This window comes from Mustela nigripes, chromosome 2 (genome assembly GCF_022355385.1).
Source record: "Mustela nigripes isolate SB6536 chromosome 2, MUSNIG.SB6536, whole genome shotgun sequence".
NCBI lineage: Eukaryota > Metazoa > Chordata > Mammalia > Carnivora > Mustelidae > Mustela > Mustela nigripes.
The window spans coordinates 190,498,411-190,518,361 of record NC_081558.1 but is presented as its reverse complement, the minus strand read 5'-3'; the positions used below and the strand labels follow the sequence as shown (position 1 = coordinate 190,518,361).

The following is a 19,951-nucleotide window of genomic DNA, read 5'->3' as shown; positions in this document are numbered from 1 at the left end:
TTGAAAAAGGTGCCACATAATGTGTGAAAAATGCTAGTCTCCATTATTTCAGATTAAAAAAAAAAATCCAGGGTGCCTGCGTGGCTAGTGGATTAAAACCTCTGCCTTTGGCTCAGGTTGTGATCTCAGGGTCCTGGGATCGAGCCGCACATCAGGCTCTCTGCTCAGCGGGGAGCCTGCTTCCCCCTCTCTCTCTCTGCCTGTTTCTCTGCCTGCTTGTGATCTCTGTCTGTCAGATAAATAAATAAAATCTTAAAAAAAATTCCATCATGACTCAAATTGGTGTTCTCCTATAGATAATGCATCATGTGTCTTGGGCTGCTTTCAATTTTTTTCTTTGTTTTTTTGTTTTCTGACATTTAATGATGATACGACTGGGTAAGATTTGTTCAGGTTTATCGTGTTTCAGGTTCACTCAGCTTCTTGAATCTGCATATTTGTTTTCTTCACCAAATTTAGAAAATCACTGGCCATTGTTTCTTTGAATACTCTTTGGTGCCACTTTCTTTTCTCTCTTTCTGACATGGTAACACAGATACTGTATCTTTGTTGTGGTCGCATAGCTATCCGAGGCCCCTGTTTTTCCCTCAGTCTCTTTTCTTTCTGTTGCTGCGATTGGCTGGCCAGTTGATCTGTGTTCACGTTCGCTGATTTCTTTCCTCCATCATCCACCTGCAGTGGATGAAGAGCTGACATTCTTTCCTCCATCATCATGCACATGCAGTGAGTTTTATATACATTACCATAGCTTTGGCATATGTAGTTTCTACTTTGTTTTCCTTTACGCTCCCATTTTTAAAAAAATATTTTATTTATTTATTTGACAGAGAGAGAGATCACAAGTAGGCAGAGAGGCAGGCAGAGAGAGAGCGGGGGGGAGCAGGCTCCCTGCCAAGCAGAGAGCCCAATGCCGGGCTCTGTCCTGGGACCCAGAGATCATGACCTGAGCCAAAGGCAGAGGCTTAACCCACTGAGCCACCCAGGCGCCCGAACAGCTCCCATTTCTTTGCTCATATCTTTCTATTCATTTTTACAAGAGGCTCTAACTGACTTTGAAGCATTTTGGGGATGGCTTCTTTGACATCCTTGTCAGATAATCCCAGCATCCGATTCATCTCAATATTGGCATCATTTCATTGTCCCTTCTCACCAAAGTTGTGGTTATCTTTGTTCTCGCTATAATGGGCAATTTTCAGTCACATCCTGGACCTTTTGTTTATTATGTTGGAATCTGAGTCCTATTTAATTCTTTTGTTTCTAAGCAGGCAGCAACTTTGTTTAGATTTTAGCTTTATGTAGTCTGAGGCTGTGGTTTCTTAGATATATAAGAGTTCAAGACGATTTATGCATAAAATGGCATTTTGACTCCCAATTTTATCTGATTCTATCACAGCAACAATTTATCTCATAGAGACTTTGAACCTGTGTTTTCTTTTCTGTCTTGAATATTATGTTCTATAGTATTTTATTTCACATGTTACTTAACAATCAGTATTTTTTAGGAATGTTATCATTACAACAAATCCTCACCCTATTTGCCAATTTTAGTTTTCCACCTTTTTTTTCTTTTTTTTTTATTTATTTTTATTATTATTATTATTATTTTTAAAGATTTTATTTATTTATTTGACAGAGAGAGAAATCACAAGTAGGCAGAGAGTCAGGCAGAGAGAGAGAGAGAAGCAGGCTCCCGCTGAGCAAAGAGCCCGATGCGGGGCTCGATCCCAGGACACTGAGATCATGACCTGAGCCGAAGGCAGCGGCTTAATCCACTGAGCCAACCAGGCGCCCCTCTACCTTTTTTTTCTAACATTTTATTTATTTATTTGACAGAAAGAGATCACAGGTAGGCAGAAAGGCAGGCAGAGAGAGAGGAAGGGAAGCAGGCTCCCTGCTGAGCAGAGAGCCCGATGTAGGGCTCTGTCCCTGGGATCCTGACCTGAGCCGAGGGCAGAGGCTTTAACCCACTGGCCACCAGGCGCCCCAGTTTTCTACCTTTTTTCTTGTTATCTTTTCCCTCCACCACTTTTTCCTTCTGAGTCTAATCCCGGTCTTACTAAAATACACTCTTAGTGACTTTTTACTACTGGTCTCTTTCGGTTTGTTTATTTCCTTGAAAATGACCTTATCTTTTCCTTACTCTGGAATGCAAATTTAATTCAAGATAGAATTCTACATTGAGAGTATTTTCACTCAGCACTTTGAAGATATTAATTTTCTTTTCAGATAAATTTTCTTCATTTATTGTCAGTGTAATTGTATCCAGCAGATACTCTATAGTTTTCTTCTGGTTTAATTAATTAATTAATTAATTAATCTATTTATTTTTGATTTATTATTATCATTTTCTAGTCTCAGTGGTCATTTTAAGTCTCTTAAAAATTAAAGAAACATATTTGTGCTATTTCAAAATAAAGACTCATGTATTCTTTTAATATATAAAAAACTCAGTAGTCAGCTCTTCAAAATTCTTTCTTCAGAGCAAGTTGGATTTTGTTTTTTCCAGAATTTATGTAGCATAGTCTTGGAGCATTTTTAATATAATTTGGAGGGGCTGGGGAGTCTTCACCAAGTGATGAGTGCTAATTTAAATTCCTTATTACCAGGGCACCTGGATGGCTCAGTTGGTTAAGCATAAGACTCTTGAGTTCCTCTCAGGTCATGATGTCAGGATTCTGAGATCGAGCCCCGTGTCCGGCTCTATGCTCAGGGCAGAGTCTGCTTATCTCTCTCTCTCTCTCTGTCTGTCTCTCTCAAATAAAGAAATAAATAAAATCTTATTAAAAAATTCCATGTTACCTGGAGTTTTATTTAGTCTTGGTAAAATTTCCCCCCCATCTAAGACTCATAGACAGCCAGTAGGAAGAATTTTCCAAGTTCCTCTTTAAATGGCAAAGCAGAGAATTAAGGTCTCTGGCTCTGAGCAGGGACTTTCATTTCAGCTCTGTCACTTGGCATCGGGTCTCCTGTGCGTGGAAGCTGACATTGCAGCCGCAGCCTCCCTACATCCTGTTCTCAAGTCCTGAGGGTATCCAGAGCTGTAGTCCATCTTAAGTTTTGCCTTGACTTCCTCCGCATTTCTGCTTCCTGATATTTTTCCTACCTTCATCTGAGCTTGGTTGTGTATTTGATTTAGGGATTGTATACTCTTCATTTCCATGTACTTGTAGCGAGAGGTGGGGTTATTCTGTAACATCTCAACGTGCCATGATACCAGAAGTTACCTGAGAAAGTCTGAGCACCTGCTTTATTGAGTGAGGTGGAGCAAAGTATTTTGTCTAAAGCTGAGCAGTCGCTTCCAGTAAGAAGTGGTCTTCAACTGTCTTGTGCTAGAAATTGATGAGGTCCGGTGATAAAGACACTTCCTTATTGGAGGTAGTACTCAGCATCAGGAATAAAACAAGAAGTTAACTACTCTTGCCTGGTTAGTAGCAGCATTTAACAGCTAGCATGCATGATTTTCGTACGTGTATTTTCACGGGAAAATTTCATAGTCCTTGTTCTGTTTTTTTGTACATTTTTTTTCTAAGATGGTTCACAGTACAAGGACTAGTGTCTACCTCTCTTATGGAAGGTATGATGGAGAGGGACTGCGCATTCTAGTCCTTAAGTTACAGTATCACAACAAGATTGGGATAGAACTACAAGAATGGGTACCACCTTACACCGGATTGTAGCAAAATGTGGTCCACTTAGCTGTTCTTGGGACTGGGGGCTGGGCATCTAAGTAATAATGGCAATAATGGCATCTTACTTGAAGTATGGGAGGAAGAGTGGATATTGATGTTAAGTGGTAAAAGGGATAGACTTAGTGAGCACTTAAAAATAGCTCTTTGTTGTGAATTTAAATCCTCCCTTTTCCTCGGTATTTCCCCTCCAGATGTATCAACATCTTCCCATCATAGAAATGAAAGTATCTTAAACTTGCAAACTCAGCTAATCTTCTAGCTCTTGTTTGAAGGTGGAAGTAGTGGGATCTTGAAGCAGTTCTGGGCTGTAATTTTTAGGTTGGTGTTTCTGGCAGAGCCTTAATCTCTGGCCCTCAGTAATTATTTGAACTACGTATTTCCTAATAAATTCTTCTTGTGCTAAACAAACAAACAAACCTCCCAGGGAGTCAGAACTTTCTGTGTGGCTCAGACAATACTGAATATAGGGGTAAGTTCAGTATCCTTACTTCTGGAAGATTTACTCATCAATTTTAAGCTGGGGCATTTTGAAGAAGAACTAGACATACTTAATTTTAAAGTCATTCCTAAACAGCCAGTGAAACTGGGGGTTGTATTTGTCAAGCAATTTTACCTAAGACTGTTCATCAGATAATTAAGGAACATTGTCATGTTTACTTTGGTTGTGCTATTGAAAAAGAAAAAGTGCTTCATTGACCTAAATTCTGAATTTTCTTGGTGCAGACCAATTAGTATTCTCTAATTATTTGGCCAGCTTTTCACCATACCTATGACTGTCTGGCAGGCTTTTTCATTCCTCATTTTAAAGTCTAGTTAAAAATTGCCAGAAAATAAAATGTATTACCCATGTACTAAATGAGTGGCTCTCAATATTATGTGCATATATAATATGTGCCTACACTGCATACATATATACATATAGGTGTATCTGCATAGACACCAAAAATAAGGAAAAAAGTAATAATGTGAATTGCATTCTGTATTTTTGTGTTATAGCCTATTATTTTGTTCTCACTGTGACTCTTCTGGCTGAAACTATGGAGGATGGCTGTTTTAGATTTAAATTATTAAACCACCTTGGAACGGTTAAAGAGCCAGAGATCTATGAGTAAGTATAATTTGGTATTTTTTTTCTTTGATCAATTAAATGTTTTGTTTTCTTAAGCATCTGCTTTGGAATATGATGCAAAGGGTACAAATTTTCAATCCATTGAGCCTTAAAATGTTCAATATTAAAAGAATCTCAGGTGTGTATTTTAATACATTCATTCTGTGGTAGAAGATACTGAATACGAAGTTGACTAACTTGTTTATGTCATACACACCCAGGAACTACAAACAATAGGGGAAACATTTTTTTCCCTCTCATTCTCTCATTCCAGTGTTCTTCTCAAATTACCTTGCCTTCTAATTCTCTCTGGTTTTCAGGCAACACTGTGTTCACAGTGGTGTGAATAAATGTCTGGTAACTTCTGTCGGTAGAGTGAACCAGTTTCAGCATTTCTGAGAACCACTCCCAGTCACAAATCCCACAAATAATAGAAGAGGGTTTTGTTTTTACTTAATCTTCTATTTAACTCTTTGTGTATATGTGTATATGTAGGTATATATTCATATTTTTAAAAAAGATTTTATTTATTTGACAGACAGAGATCACAAGTAGGCAGAGAGGCAGGCATGGGGGGGGGAGCAGTGGCTCCCCGCTGAGCAGAAAGCCAGATGTGAGGCTCTGTCCCAGGACCCTGGGATCATGACCTGAGCCGAAAGCAGAGGCTTTAACCCACTGAGCCACCCAGGTGTCCCTATATACATATTTTTAAAGTTATCTAGTCATCTCAAAGAATGTTCTCAGCTTGAGTTTGTTGAATGCATATTTGTGTATTTAATAATTACTCAAACTAAGAAATTCATTATTTCCTGTTAAACAAAAGAACGATATGAAGGTGTGTGCTACTATTAAAACTATAGTTTCTAACCTGTTGTGCTAGACTTCTAGAAATCTATTAAATAACCTAACTTTTCAAAAGGCTCACTGGTACCATGATGAAATAAAAGATACATTTTATTTTGTTGTGCCTGGATTTAGAACAGTTTGGTTTAAGTTTAGTCTTATTCCTGATGACATCTTTAATATTTCCAGAAACATAGTTGATATGTCCAGCGTTTGCTGTTGTCATTGTCTTGGTAGTTACAGTACCTGAATTGATGAAATCTGAAGTGTGCTGGGCTTCAGACCTGCATACGTCATGATGTCCAAACTTAATCAACCATTAAAGCGAACCAGGGAAAAATCTCTGCACACTTATATATTTGCACATTAGCATTGCAAACAATGGAAGTGATATTTGTAATTTTAACCTTTGTTTAAAATCTAAAATGATACTACAGTGTAAAAAGTATCCATAACTCATAATAAATGAAGTTTGTTTTGAACATCAATCTTTAAAACCTTGAAATTCACAAAGAAAAATAATAGTAAAAGAAGTATATTATGATAAAATATCAAGAACCTATGTACTGAAGTAACATAAAGACTACTTCATCATGGGATACTAAGACCATTCTTGGAAATAATATTTTGAGTTAAAAGTCAGGGAAAATTTTTTAAACATCGAGCTGAACATATTTTTAATATTAGATCCTTAAAACTTTAATTTTCTTAAAACGATTAATGACATTGCACAGATAATTTAGTAGTTGGATCAGACTGGTGATGAGTGAGCATCAGGTTTTTTTTTCCCCTTTCTTCAACTTCCCCTCAGTCACCCAAAGAAGAATATTAAATAAATCAAATTAGGATTTCAGATTCTTCAAATTCTTCATTTACATCAAGGGCCATCTTTTTTTTTTTTTAAAGATTTTGTTTATTTCTTTGACAGCGAGAGAGGAACACAAGCAAGGGTGTGGGAGAGGGAGAAGCAGGCTCCCCATGGAGCAGGGAGCCCAATGTGGTACTTGATCCCAGGACCTTGGGCTCATGACCTGAGCCGAAGGCAGATGCTTAACAACTGAGCCACCCAGGCACCCCATGGCCCATCATTTATTAAGAGAAACTTAAGTTCTTGCCACTTCATTTTGAGCACTGATAGTGTTATAATAATAGTTTATAGTTTATTGCTTCAAATCACTTAAAATAGTGTATATATGTGCATATATATAAGACATATGTGTATGATCCTTTATTTGTGTTTATGAGACCCATGCTTTCTTGGTTTTTGAATCCACCTCTTTAGCACCAATGGACCGTATATAGGCATTTCACCAAATAATGGGTATTCAAGATAAAATCGTACTATTATTGTTTCAAGGAAGCCACAGAATACTGGAGGAGACTAATGCGAGTTGGTAGCTCTGAGTAATAAGTTCTGTAGTAGCAGAGTACTTACGTGCTATGGGTGTACAGAGAAAGAAGCAAGGGAGCATTTGAAAAGGAGAGACTGCAGTCCAGGAGTGGAGAGAGAGTGCTTTCAAAGGCACGGAATCAGGAAAGAACCAGAGTTCAGTAACAGCACAAAGACTTACGGTCCTAGAGAAGCTATTGCCAGCTTGTTCAGAAGGCAATGAAGTTGTGATTCTTGATTTCCTTTACAAAGGAAATGTCTGTGCAGAACACCATGAAATATTGATGCATTTTATTCACATACTTGCCTTAGTGCATTTTTCATGAAGGAATATAAAACATGGATGACATACTCATGGTAAATATGTCCACTTAAGCCTGGCCATAGGCTTTCTTGTTTATCTATTAATAACACTTTGCTAATAGCTTTGGTCATGCTTTGGGATTTGAACCGTTTCAGAAACCAAGGAAGTCAGAAACTTTTAAATGATCTTTTGTTTCCCTTTTCAAAATTGAAAGGGACTGTTTGTTCACTGTAGAAAGTGTGTCATACAGTAAAAAAGGAGAAGCATATATAATTATATCATTCAGGGATGTTCACATTTACTAATTGTCTACATCTTTGTCTCCTCCTCTTCTTCTAGCTCCTCATTTCCTTCCTCTTTCTTTTTGTACATACCCCTGTGCATTATTTTTTTCACTTAGCAAAATTAAGATCTTATCCTGATTTTTATACCAAATGCTACAGTGTAATCATTTTTTATGTCACTAAAAATTACCCACACATTACAATATGATGCCAGATATATTAATACATCAATGTAGGAGTCTAAACAGGAGGTATCAATTCTGGACATTCTAGTTAGAATGATTCCCTCAGAAGATGAGTAATGGAGATACGAGAGTGACACAAGTCCAGAGAGGTGGCTGTTGTAATAATTTCTTTGAGAGATGATGGAGGCCTGGACTGAATCTGTAGAAATTATCTATTTATTTTTTATGATTTAGAATAGGTGAGTTTTTATGATTAATTAAATATGTGAAAGTGAAGAAAAGAAACAAGTTTTGAGGCAAACATTTAAGTTATGGTGCCATTTACTGAGCTAGGTCATGGAGAGGAACCAGTTTAATCATCCAATATCAGATCTTGAAAGCTTCTATAGGCCAGTACTAGAAATTAAGGATACAGTTCTGGACAGATTAGAGTGCTATCGTTACATAATTTCTGTCCATTGTAGCTGATAGACTTTACAAATACATAATACAAGTAAAATTATAATGTTCATCATTCCTCTATTCAAATAATTTTTAATGTGTATCTCCATTGAGCTAGGGACTGTGCAAAGTGCTGAGGATACTATGATGAGAAAAATAGACATGGTCCTACCCTCATTAAAGTTACAGGTTAATTAAGGATATAACAGTAATCAAAAATAAATAAAAATGTATAAACAAAATATGAAGCATGTCTTGAAGCAAACTGTAGTGTGTATGGAAACATGAAATAGGGGATAGTGAGGTCACTAAAAGTTTCTCTAAGGACATGTCATATTCGTTGAGACCTAAATGATGAGCAGAAATTCGTATGTTTTGCTATATTCCGGGCAGAAGGGTCAACAGATGCATAGGTCCTGAAGTAGGAGGGAACGTAGCCCATTTTAAGAACTGAAGGAATTTTATAATGTCTTAGAATGGAGGCAGGGAAAGCAAGAGAGATGTGAGTTAGAAAACCCCTCAATTTTGTAAGAGCTAGACCTTACAGGACATTTCTAGGATTCTATTTTCCTCCCTGGGAAAATGAAAACCACTGAAGAGTTTTAGTTGGGGGCAGTCTGGTTGCAGCCGGGACTAGATCTTTATTTTGGAAAAACAATTCGATCACAGTGGGTTGATGATGGAAAAGAGAGGTTGTTTTTGCAAGAATATAGGCGAGGAACAGTGGTATCCTGTGTGCTTGCAGTGGAGATGGAAACTGAGGGTGGATTCATAGCAGACTCAGGATATTTCATAGGTATAATCAGTAGGAATTTATGATAGATAGGAAGTAAGGGTTAAAAGAGGGGATATGAAGAGTGAATCTTCATCGTCTGGCTTGGGTAATTGGTGGTGGCACCATTGAAAATGATAAAGAAATTTGTAAGCTGTCGGGTTTTTGTCCCCCCCACCTTATATTTATTTATTTATTTATCAGAGAGAGAGGGAAAGCACAAGCAGGGAGAGCAGCAGGGGAAGGGAGAAGCAGGCTCCCCACTGAGCAGGGAGGTCAATATGGGACTCGATCCCAGGACCCTGGGATTGTCACCTGAGCCAAAGGCAGACATTTAATCGACTGAGTCACCAAGGCATCCCAAAGCTGTCGGGTTTGGTTTTGTTTTATTTCTTGGTGGGGAGGGTTGTTGGGGAAGATGTCATTTAGATTTGAACCTACTGAGCCGCAGACATCCTTGAGATGTCCAAGTAGACATGGTGAATAACAGTACATGCGCATGTCTGCATCTCAGCAGACAGAGTCAGCTAGAGGCAGAGATCTGGTGGTCCTGAGCAAACAGTTGGTATTCGAAATCGTTAAAGTGGGTGTGAAATTGTAGGGAAAGTTCGCACATTCCCATCTGGACACGTTGACTTGGAAGTGTCACTGAGAAATCCAGATAAGGCCGTGGATAGAAATTAGAGAATCACTGATGTTCTATTCCGTGAAAGAGGAGGTAATAACAGTGCCTGCAGGGAGCAGAGATGGGCTTTGAGGAGTGTGATGACAACTTTTTTTGGGGCCTAGTTGTTCTGAAGAATCAAGAGGAGGAAAAGATGGGGATAAACGTAAGATGGCACAAGAACTGGACACATTCTTCATGTGTTCTCCATGTGGTTGTTGCCTTTGTTCAACAAATCATTGTTGCCTTAAAGGAGGAAATTAATACAACAGGTTGTTTTTTTTTTGAAGATTTATTTATTTGAGAGAGAGAGAGGGACAGAATACGAGCAGGGGGAGAGGCAAAGGGAGAGGGAGAGGAGAGAATCTCGGCAGACTCCATGCTGAGTGTGGAGCCCCACATAGGGCTTGATCCTGTGACCCTGAGATCACGACCTGAACCGAAATCAAGAGTCAAAGGCATAACTGACTGAACCACCAGGTGTCCCAGTACAATCGGTTTTTCTTTTTTTAATTTCTTTCTCTCCTCTTCCTTTCTCTTCTCTTCTGTCTTCTTTCCTTGCTTCCCCCTTCCTCTCACTCTCCCTCCTTTTCTTTCTTCCTCCTCTACTTCCGCTTCTCCTCCTCCATTTCCTTCTTCTTTGGCGTTCTCTTTTTAGTTAAGCAGATCCATACTGATCTAACTGACCCCAGGCAATGCTCCTGGCACACAAAGATGAGCGATTTCAGTAGAATGTTGAAGAATGTTGACATGACTGTGTTTGCATTCTCGCTTTGCAGTCACTAGCTTAGGAAAGGCTCTTGTGTGCTCTGATACTTAGTTCTCTCATCTGTTATGGCAATACGAATAGTACCTAATAAAGGGAGTTGTTAAGATAAGGTCAAGTATGTCAAACTTTATTACTGTTCTGGGTGCACTGTAAATGCTCAGAAAAATATACTTACTTAATTCTACCTTTATGTTTTTCCTTTTGAATCTGAGGCTTTTATAATTATTCCTTTAATGCACAAATACTTGGTAAAATGGCACAAAAGAATGAAAAATTGTTATTTGAGTATCCAGCCCACTCAGGGAACTATGATAGTTGTTGAGATGTCTAAAAAAAGAAGCATAAGGGAACTTCTTTAATCTTAAATGTACAATCTAGTCAGAAAGATAAGATGTCCCATTGTTTTCTCAGACAGTATCCCCAAATAATTTTGTATGGAGGTGTGTATATTTTTATTTTATTTTGTTTTAACTTATTTTAAATTAGTTTTTTAAATGTTTATTTTATTTAAATTCAATTAATTAATTAGATTAATTAATCAGTGTATGACGAGTTTCAGAGGTAGAGTCCAGTGATTCATCAGTTGCATATAACACCCAGTGCTCATTATATCACATGCCCTCCTGCATGCCCATCACCCAGTTACCCCCTCCTCCTACCACACACCCTGAGCAACCTTCAGTTTGTTTCCAGTAGTTAAGAGTCTCTATGGTTTATCTCCCTCTATGATTTTGTCTTATTTTATTTCCCCCTCCTTTCCCCTATGATCCCTTGTTTTGTTTCTTAAATTCCATATATGAGTGAAATCATATGATAATTGTCTTTCTGTGATAGACTTATTTCACTTAGCATAGTACCCTCTATTCTATCTGTGTCATTGCAAAAGGTGAGATTTAATTTTTTTAATGGCTGAATAATATTCTGGGGTTTTTTGTGTGTATATATACACATCTATATATATATAGATATATATAGAATCTGGCAACATCTGTTGACATCTGGGCTTTTTCCATAGTTTGGCTATTGTGGACATTGCTGCTATAAACATTGGCGTGCAGGTGCCCTTCGGATCACTATGTTTGTATCTTTTGGGTAAATACCTAGTAGTGAGATTGCTGGGTCATATTTTAAATTATTTTATCAAATACTTTAACAAATACTGTTTGGCCTTTTTCCTTTAAATTATTCTTTCTATCTTGCATTGTTAACGTGACATTGACTTTAGAGTTAAATTATATTTTATTGATATGCTGAACATATTAAATTCTCTCTTTAGGGAGAGAACATCATCTAATGAACTCCAAGAAGTCAGGATTCTTGCTCGATTTTTAAATGATGTTGTAAATATTTCAAGCATGAGTTTGACATACTTTCAGAGCACAAATTTGCAATGTCTCCCAGGCGGCTACAACATCCAGCGCATCATGTTACAATCACTTACGTATCCAGAAAGGTAAGAAAACTAGATTTTGATTTCTTTGTATAATCTTTTCTTTTTTTTAAAGATTTTATTTATGTGACACAGAGAGGGAGGTCACAAGTAGGCAGAGAGGCAGGCATAGAGAGAGGGAAGCAAGGCTCCCTGCTGAGCAGAGAGCCCGATGTGGAGCTTGATCCCAGGACCCTGAGATCATGATCTGAGCCCAAGGTAGAGACTTTAACCCACTGAGCCATCCAGGTGCCCCTCATTGTATAATTTTTAAGCTTGAAAATATTGGTATGCTAGTATGCTAAGAAATGTTTTAAAAGTTTATATATTCAAACATCTGTTTATTGTGTATTTCAGGTTATATTTCACATAAATATTAGAATATCTAAATTAGATATATTAGAATATCTAAAAGGTGCAAAATGCACTTTTTTAAAGGTGAAAATTAGTTTGAATGAAACTTAGTTTGGAAACACATTACCTAAGCCAAGGAAAAACACTATCATTGCACTAGACACAATAAAAATGAAAAAAAAAAAGAGACAGATGTCTTCCTCAGAACTTGATCGATAATTTCTTATGTATACATATATATTTACAGAGTGGTTGAGATTCCTTCTATACAATTTTTGCATGGGGCTCAATGGCTAAAACTGTATAAGGAGGCATATGTCATAGAAGATAGAAGTCATCATGACTTTCAATGACTTTTTTTTCTTTCTCTTAAATTTATTTTTATTTGGGAAGAGGAAAAAAGTCTATTTTCATCTGTTGTATCTAAGATTCTATATATCACTGGAAATTCAACCCTAGGAGTATATTGGCAGAAGTAAAGCTCTAGCATATATACGACAACATGAGGAAAATCTGACTCTGTACCTTAATTTTACAATCCGATGTCTTGGTTTGACTGTTATGTCACAGATATCTCCACGTCACATCATAACTTGATTTTTTTTTTTGAAGATGATAGAATCCAGCAGTATTTATATGTCTATTTAATATGTTTTTCTTAGTTCTGCGTTCTCATAACTGAAGAGGTTTTCCTACTATCGTTGTCCCCACGATATTGATGTATGTGTTCACTATGGCAGAATTCATATTCCCACACAAAAACCTCTGTGAAAGCACTAAGAACCACTAAGACCTCTTTAATGAGTTGGTCATCTGTCTATTTGGATATGGGACATGTGATTTGTTCCAATCACGAGAGTCAACTGAGAGCCAATAGCCACGGGTTTGTGGATTGCTAGAAATCGCTGTTTTTTGGTTTACCGCAGAGCTTTCTTTTTATTTCTCTTTATGTTTCTGTATCTATATATTTGATTCCTTAATTACCTTTCTATGAATGTTGCCCATACTAAATAAGAATTTTTGGAGAATAAAATTAATAAATGATAAGAATATGCATTTAGATGAGATCTCTATCAAAAGAGGAGAATTGGCGGGGGGGGGCACCTAGGTGGTGCAGTCACTAAGCGTCTGCATTTTGCTCAGGTCATGATCCCAGGGTCCTGGAATTGAGCCCTACATTGGTCTCGCTGCTCAGCAGGGGAGCCTGCTTCTCCCTCTCCCTCTGTCCCTGCTCATGTTCTCTCTCTCTCACTCACTCTCTCAAGTAAATAAGTAAAATCTTAAAAAAGAAGAAGAAGATGATGATAATGGCTCCTGGCTTAGCTTCATTCAGAGGACCAAGTGCATTTCTGTGCTAGCTCTTGGCTTTGCCATTCACATTGCTTTATCCTCAGTCTTTATAATACCAACTTGGCTGCTGCTTGATTCCAAACTCACATCCCATGAGGATGGGTGGGAAAAGAGTTTTTATAGTCTCTTTGCACGTCACTGACTTTGACTGGGCAAGTACATACCTTTGAGCCTCACTCTGTGGTCAGGGAAGTAGATTCTTCTGATTGGCCAGGGAAGTAAATCCTTTGATTTATGCTTACTTACTCTGTGACAAGAAGGAATCAAATTCAATCCTACGGAGAGGAGGATGAAGTATGTTGAAAGTAGTATTACCCGAGAAGATAATATGACCTCTAAGGTGAAAAAAATAACAGGACACTACAGAAAGGCTGAAAATATTTTGATAAAACAAGCAAACATTAATTAAAAGTGGATTGGCTTGTAATTTATCTTACTGTAGTTTTTTTATTGATTTAACAACAACAACAAAAAAAACAATATAATTTTGATTGGCTGATGCAGTTAACCTGTGAATGAAAGCAATAAATGAATAGGTAAACTGAGTCACTCAAATTCAGATTTTTCAAGATCTGAGTACTTCAAACGATTTGGGGGTAAGTTAGGTTTTTGAAGTGGTTATATTTATTGTTCTGGATAGCCATAATGTAATATTTAGCCTGATAAGACAACTTGAGATTGAACAATGTAGTAACTCCTCAAATAATTTACTCCAATATATCATGGAGGGTTGATGTATAACTTTAGACACGTTTTCCTTTTTCAAATTAGTTAAATATTTGAATCAATGATTTTATAGCTTTGTCCTGAATGCCTTACTATTAACTTCCCTAGTTATTTAGCGTTGCATTTAGTTGAATAGTTTCAACATTTCATAAGCCGTTTTCAAGATGAATAATACTGGTTAAGTGTGTTAAGATTTACCACATCCCAGACACTGCTTTTGCAACCTTTGCAACACCTCTCTGAGCTAAGTTTTTTCTTCTTTTTATTAGTGAGGGAACAGAAACTGAGAGGTTGCTCAGCTGAGAAGTGCCTTGCAGTGATTTGAAGGCATATTTTTCTTGGTTTTTGATGTTGTTGTTTTCTTTTCTTCTAGTTGCTGTTATTTTGATAGGAATAAACATTTTTTTCACTAATTAATATAGTGATTTATTCCCATTGTGGAGTATTTGGAAAATTTAATTCAAATGTAATGCTACAAGCAGGAGCTATCACTGTTAATATTTTGTCAGGCTTACTTATCATCACACATGTGACAAGTGAATCGTGAATCTAATTATTTACATTAAATGACAAGCCAGGTTTCTGTGCAGAATCGTGCAGTTTGAGCTGCGGGCATCACTGTTCGCATAGATAATGAGGTGAACGTAATGTACTTGGAGCTGTGCAATACCGTGGACCTGATTAGAAGCATTTTTTTCTTCCAAAATATAAATTAATGGCAGCCATTATATTCTGTCTTTTGTGGGATATTCAGATCAGCCTTTCCTTTATTGTTAGGCGTTTTGGTGCTTTTTCTTCTCCCCAATGCGTGCTTATTATGGATATTGACTCTCGATGCATAGAAAACCATTGGCAGGTAAACAGTTTCCTTGTACTATATTTATAGAAGGAACATTAAGGAGGAGGAATATTTTCAAATCTTCTACCCCAGCACACAGTGTTCACACTTTGATATAGGTTGGTGGTGAGTCTACAGAGAGTGGTTGCTTTCTCCTTTTTAAGTCCCTTATTACAAGGGGAAAGGAAAGGGGAAAAAAGCAGACAGATGTGTCCACCATTATATGTGACTCCCTGTCTTCTTAATCATTTTTGCGTAGACAGCTCTTGTACCCAATTTACTCATTGGTTAATAGGTTAAAAAATAGGGTAAAGTAATTGGAATATGCTATAGAGGAAAAATAAGCATGCATGTAATTTCAGTTTTTATGTAAAATCTTAACAGTGGGTAAGCAATGAAAATTTACTAAATTTATAAAATTTAGATGCGGTTGTTTCTACTCAGGGCAGGGGGTGGGGAACCAAAAATACATTTTGTGGGTGGTTAGAAAACTCAACATTCCCTCCTGGCTGGGGATGCTAACAGATGCTTGGATGAAATGTATGCTTTAAGTTTAATTACCTAGATAATTACCGTAACCATTTAGCTGCGTTTCCTATTTAGATCTGTCTGCACAGATAATGTGCAATTAATGAGAATTAGCACTGCCAAATTATTGGGAATGTGAGTTTTAAAAATGTGATGCCTTATGGTCCAGATAAGCTGTGTACGCACTCAACCAGTAATGATCTCTGTATAATAAACTCTGATGCTACAGCACAATTCCCCTTCAGGGCATTTCCAGTAGAGCGGGGCCTTTGAACTTAGGGACTGAGAGGAATATGTATTCACAGTGCAGATGACCTGGGATAATTTCCTGAGAGAAGTTGGACTAAAGCTACTTTTTGAAACTTGAGTGAACGGTAAAATGTACTCTTTTTGGTATATGGTTCTATGAATTTGTATACATTCATGGAGTCATGAAATGACCATCACGTTCAAGATACAGGACATTTCCATCAATGACAAAAACTGTCTTGAGCTAACCCCCTTCTTTTCTTTCTTTCTTTTTTTTTTTTTTTTAAGATTTTATTTATTTAACAGAGAAAAATCACAAGTAGGCATAGAGGCAGGCAGAGAAGAGAGAGGGGGAAGCAGGCTCTCCGCTGAGCAGAGAGCTCAATGCGGGACTCAGTCCCAGGACCTTGAGATCACGACCTGAGCCAAAGGCAGAGGCTTAAACCACTGAGCCACCCAGGCACCCATAACCCTGTTCCTGGTCCCTGGCAACCACTGTCTCTAGTTTTGCCTTTTTCAGAACATTAGGTAAAAAGGAATCATGATAGCATGTGCCTTTTTGAGTGTGGCTTTTTCCACTTAGCTTCATACATTCAAACTTTATGCATTTTGTTGCTTATACCAATGGAATGCTATTGATGAATAGTATTTTATTGTATGTATATACCAAAGTTCGTTTATCCACTCACCAGTTTGAAGACATATGGTTTGTTCACAGTTTTTGATAGCTATCTATGGATAAAGCCAACATAAATATTTGCGTGTAGGTTTTCATGTGAACATAAGTTTTCATTTCTCTTGGATAAATACCTAGAAGTGAAATAGCTGGGTCATACTGTAAGTGTATGTTTAACTTCAGAGGAAACTGCCAGACTGTTTTCCAAAGTGACTGTACATTTTGCATTCCTACTGGTGCTTAGCAGAGTTCCATTGCTTCTTCCGCATCATCAAAGACTGCGCCTTCCCCAATGTTTTTCTTGTTTGGTTTTTATTTTCCCCAAACTAATAGGTGTTTAAACATTGTGCTTTTATTTTTTTTTCTTTTATTTCTTTTGTTTATTTTTTAAAGATTTTTATTTATTTATCTGACAGATAGAGATCACAAATAGGCAGAGTAGCCAGCAGAGGGAAAGGGAGAAGCAGGCTCTCCACTGAGCATGGAGCCCTATGTGGGGCTCGATCCCAGGACCTTGGGATCATGACCTGAGCCGAGGGTAGTCCCTTAACCAACTGAGCTACCCAGGCACCCTTAAGTAATTTTTAAAAGCAGTATTATAAGCTTGGATGTGGTGATATATTGTACAAAAGCCCTGGGGAGTTTTTTCAAATAGGTTTATATGTGTCTTATTATTTGGAATAATTCATGGATTAAAACAAAATAAATGAATTATGTTTGAATTTTGGAGTGTCTTCTCAAAATTCTCCAAAAGAGAAACCTCCACAGGTTTCTCTTATTATTTTAGATACTTTATCAAAGTAATGTATTCATTTCACTGGTTTGTGTAAGTGGTGCATCAGAAATGCAATATTCTGTGCCCTTTTGAAATTAAAAAAAATTAATAATCTTTGCATGGTAGTTGAACATGAAAACACAAGTATTCTTTCAAATTATACTTTATAAAAATTTTTATGGGTTTTTGAGAAGGAACTATGGAATAACATAACATAGAATGATGTCAAACTTAGAGTCATGGCAGAGGAAGTAGATAGGTTTTTCTCAATGTAAAAATCAAGAAAGTTAATTTTTCTCACACATTTTGGTGAAAGTGAACTTTGGGTAGGCATTGTAAACCTGCCTAAACTGTCTTGTAATGCATGTAAAGACTTTGTAAAATGTGGAATATTTAATTCAAAAATATGCATTTGTTATATTACTGATTGAACATATCTTAATGGAAATGGGGTTGTGAGCTTTTCTTGCGGAAAAAAATAAAATCGTACTCACCTTGATGTTACATTGTAAATATGTGAATACGATGATTAAAGCTGAGGTAACCTTGTAAGAAGTCTAATGACACACTTGTCCTACTGTGACAACTGAAAAATGAGGCAAATCAGGGAGATCCAGAACACTGCAGGCACATCAGTGATTAAGGGATATAGCAGGATAGATGAAGAATTGACATAAGTATATATACATTTGTTTGGAAAAGTGGTGAAGTCATTGCCACACTTCTTAATAATGAAGGGAGGTTGATGATTTTTGATAACAACAAAAGGCTACTTTTGCTGACACCTAAAACTCTTACAAGATTGAAGTATTACCATTTTACACTTATTGTTACAGTATTAAAATTCAAACTTCAAGATGCCTTAATCTTTTTTATTAACATATTTTTTATTCCTTTTTGATTATTTTTATTTTTTATTATTTTTAAACTAACATATAAGATGCCTTTATTATTTCAAATGGAAGATACTGTGGTATTCTGTATCCGTGTTTATAATAAAAAATGAATGTCTATATTTTATTACTTTTAAACACATTAGCAAATGTAGAAAATTGAGTTATTTAAAAATTGAATAACTTAACCTAAAAATGCTGTTGAATATATTTTTTTCTTTTTTAAAGATTTTATCCATTTATTTGACAGACAGAGATCACAAGGAGGCAGAGAGGCAGGCAGAGAGAGAGGAAGGGAAGCAGGCTCCCTGCTGAGCAGAGAGCCCAATGCGGGGCTTGATCCCAGTACCCCGGGATCACAACCCAAGTCAAAGGCAGAGGCTTTAACCCACTGAGCCGCCCAGGCGCCCCAAATGCTGTTGAATATATAAAAAACTTGTCCGGTGATGTCCTAACCAAGCTGGAAGGAGCCTGGGAACAACGTACATCTTGAACTAGAGCAATGCATCGGTCAAGTAAAGGGGAGCTGTCAGCACTCATGAAGCTGAATTACCCCTTTTCCTTGACTAAGTTGCTGTTACTCACATAGGAAATTTCCATTTATTTCAACCATTTTTTTTCTTTAGCTCCTTTCCTGAACTTTTACCAATCTTTTCTTACCCTACTTGGTTACCTTTTTATGGATTTTAAGAAGGTTTTTAAGATTCTTTGAAAGACATTAATAGGAAGATAAAAACTAGACAAGATGCTTGATTCATCATAGTGACTTGACTTTTCAGAAGTCTTCAAATGCCAAATACACAATCCCTCCAAGATGTAGAATTCCTTACTGATTATCATCTCCACTTTCGTAGGTGGAAAAGAGGACTGATTAGATTATTAGAAAATCTGTGTATGCAATTAAGCCCCATTCTTTAATGGTGCCTGTCATGATAGAAAAAGTGGCCCAGCCACTAAGTGTTGAGTTCAGGCTTCAGCTATTTCAGTATCCAAAAATGTCTTCCCTATAAAGTAAATATCTCAATGACGCATCAAGGAGAGGAGAAATTGAAACACAGAGAGTTTTTTCTTTCTCCTAAATATTGTGTCTACTTCATCCCTGTATAGCCCAATGAGATGGAATGGAAGAAAGGCCATAGGTTTGTCCCTGCATTGGGAAAACTAATCAATCGCAGGTATTGAATATCCTACCGTTGATGAGGAAAAAATATCAACTTTGCCACTTTTTTCTAATAATTATTTTTTTTCTCTCTTCTTCTCTCTCCATAGACCACCACTTTGCAAATACAATTTTGTACTTGATGAAAATGTGGAAGTATATCTCAATCTACACACATGCGTCGCAAGGAAAATATAAAATGCTTTCTTCCGTCAAATATAAAAACTTGTTTGTGAATTAAAGAACTTGTAAATGGGATCAATGCATTCTTTTAGATCAATCTGGGATTCAGATATTTCTACTTCCTGAAAATATTTTTAAAATAAAAAATATAGAATACTATTAAAGTGCATATAATAAAACATTCTGAATATATTCTTTTTTCTATAAAGATTTTATCTATTTTATTTTAGAGAGGTTTAGCACAAGCAGGGGGAGGGGGAGGGAGGGGTAAGCCGACTCCTCCTGAGTGCAGACTTGATCTCATAACCCTGAGCCATGACCTGAGCCAAAATCAAGAGTCCG

General features: G+C 37.0%; 1 protein-coding gene across 1 annotated transcript in view; it reads left to right on the top strand.

Annotated features, from left to right (window-relative positions):
* Positions 1–19,624, top strand: part of LIPI (lipase I) — a 39,245-nt gene extending 19,621 nt beyond the window's left edge. Inside the window, exons 7-9 of the mRNA XM_059388377.1 lie at positions 4,686–4,797; positions 11,726–11,902; positions 19,537–19,624. Of these exons, the coding sequence (XP_059244360.1) occupies positions 4,686–4,797; positions 11,726–11,902; positions 19,537–19,624 (377 nt within the window). The remainder of the gene's footprint in view (positions 1–4,685; positions 4,798–11,725; positions 11,903–19,536) is intronic.
* Positions 19,625–19,951: the final 327 nt, after the last annotated feature.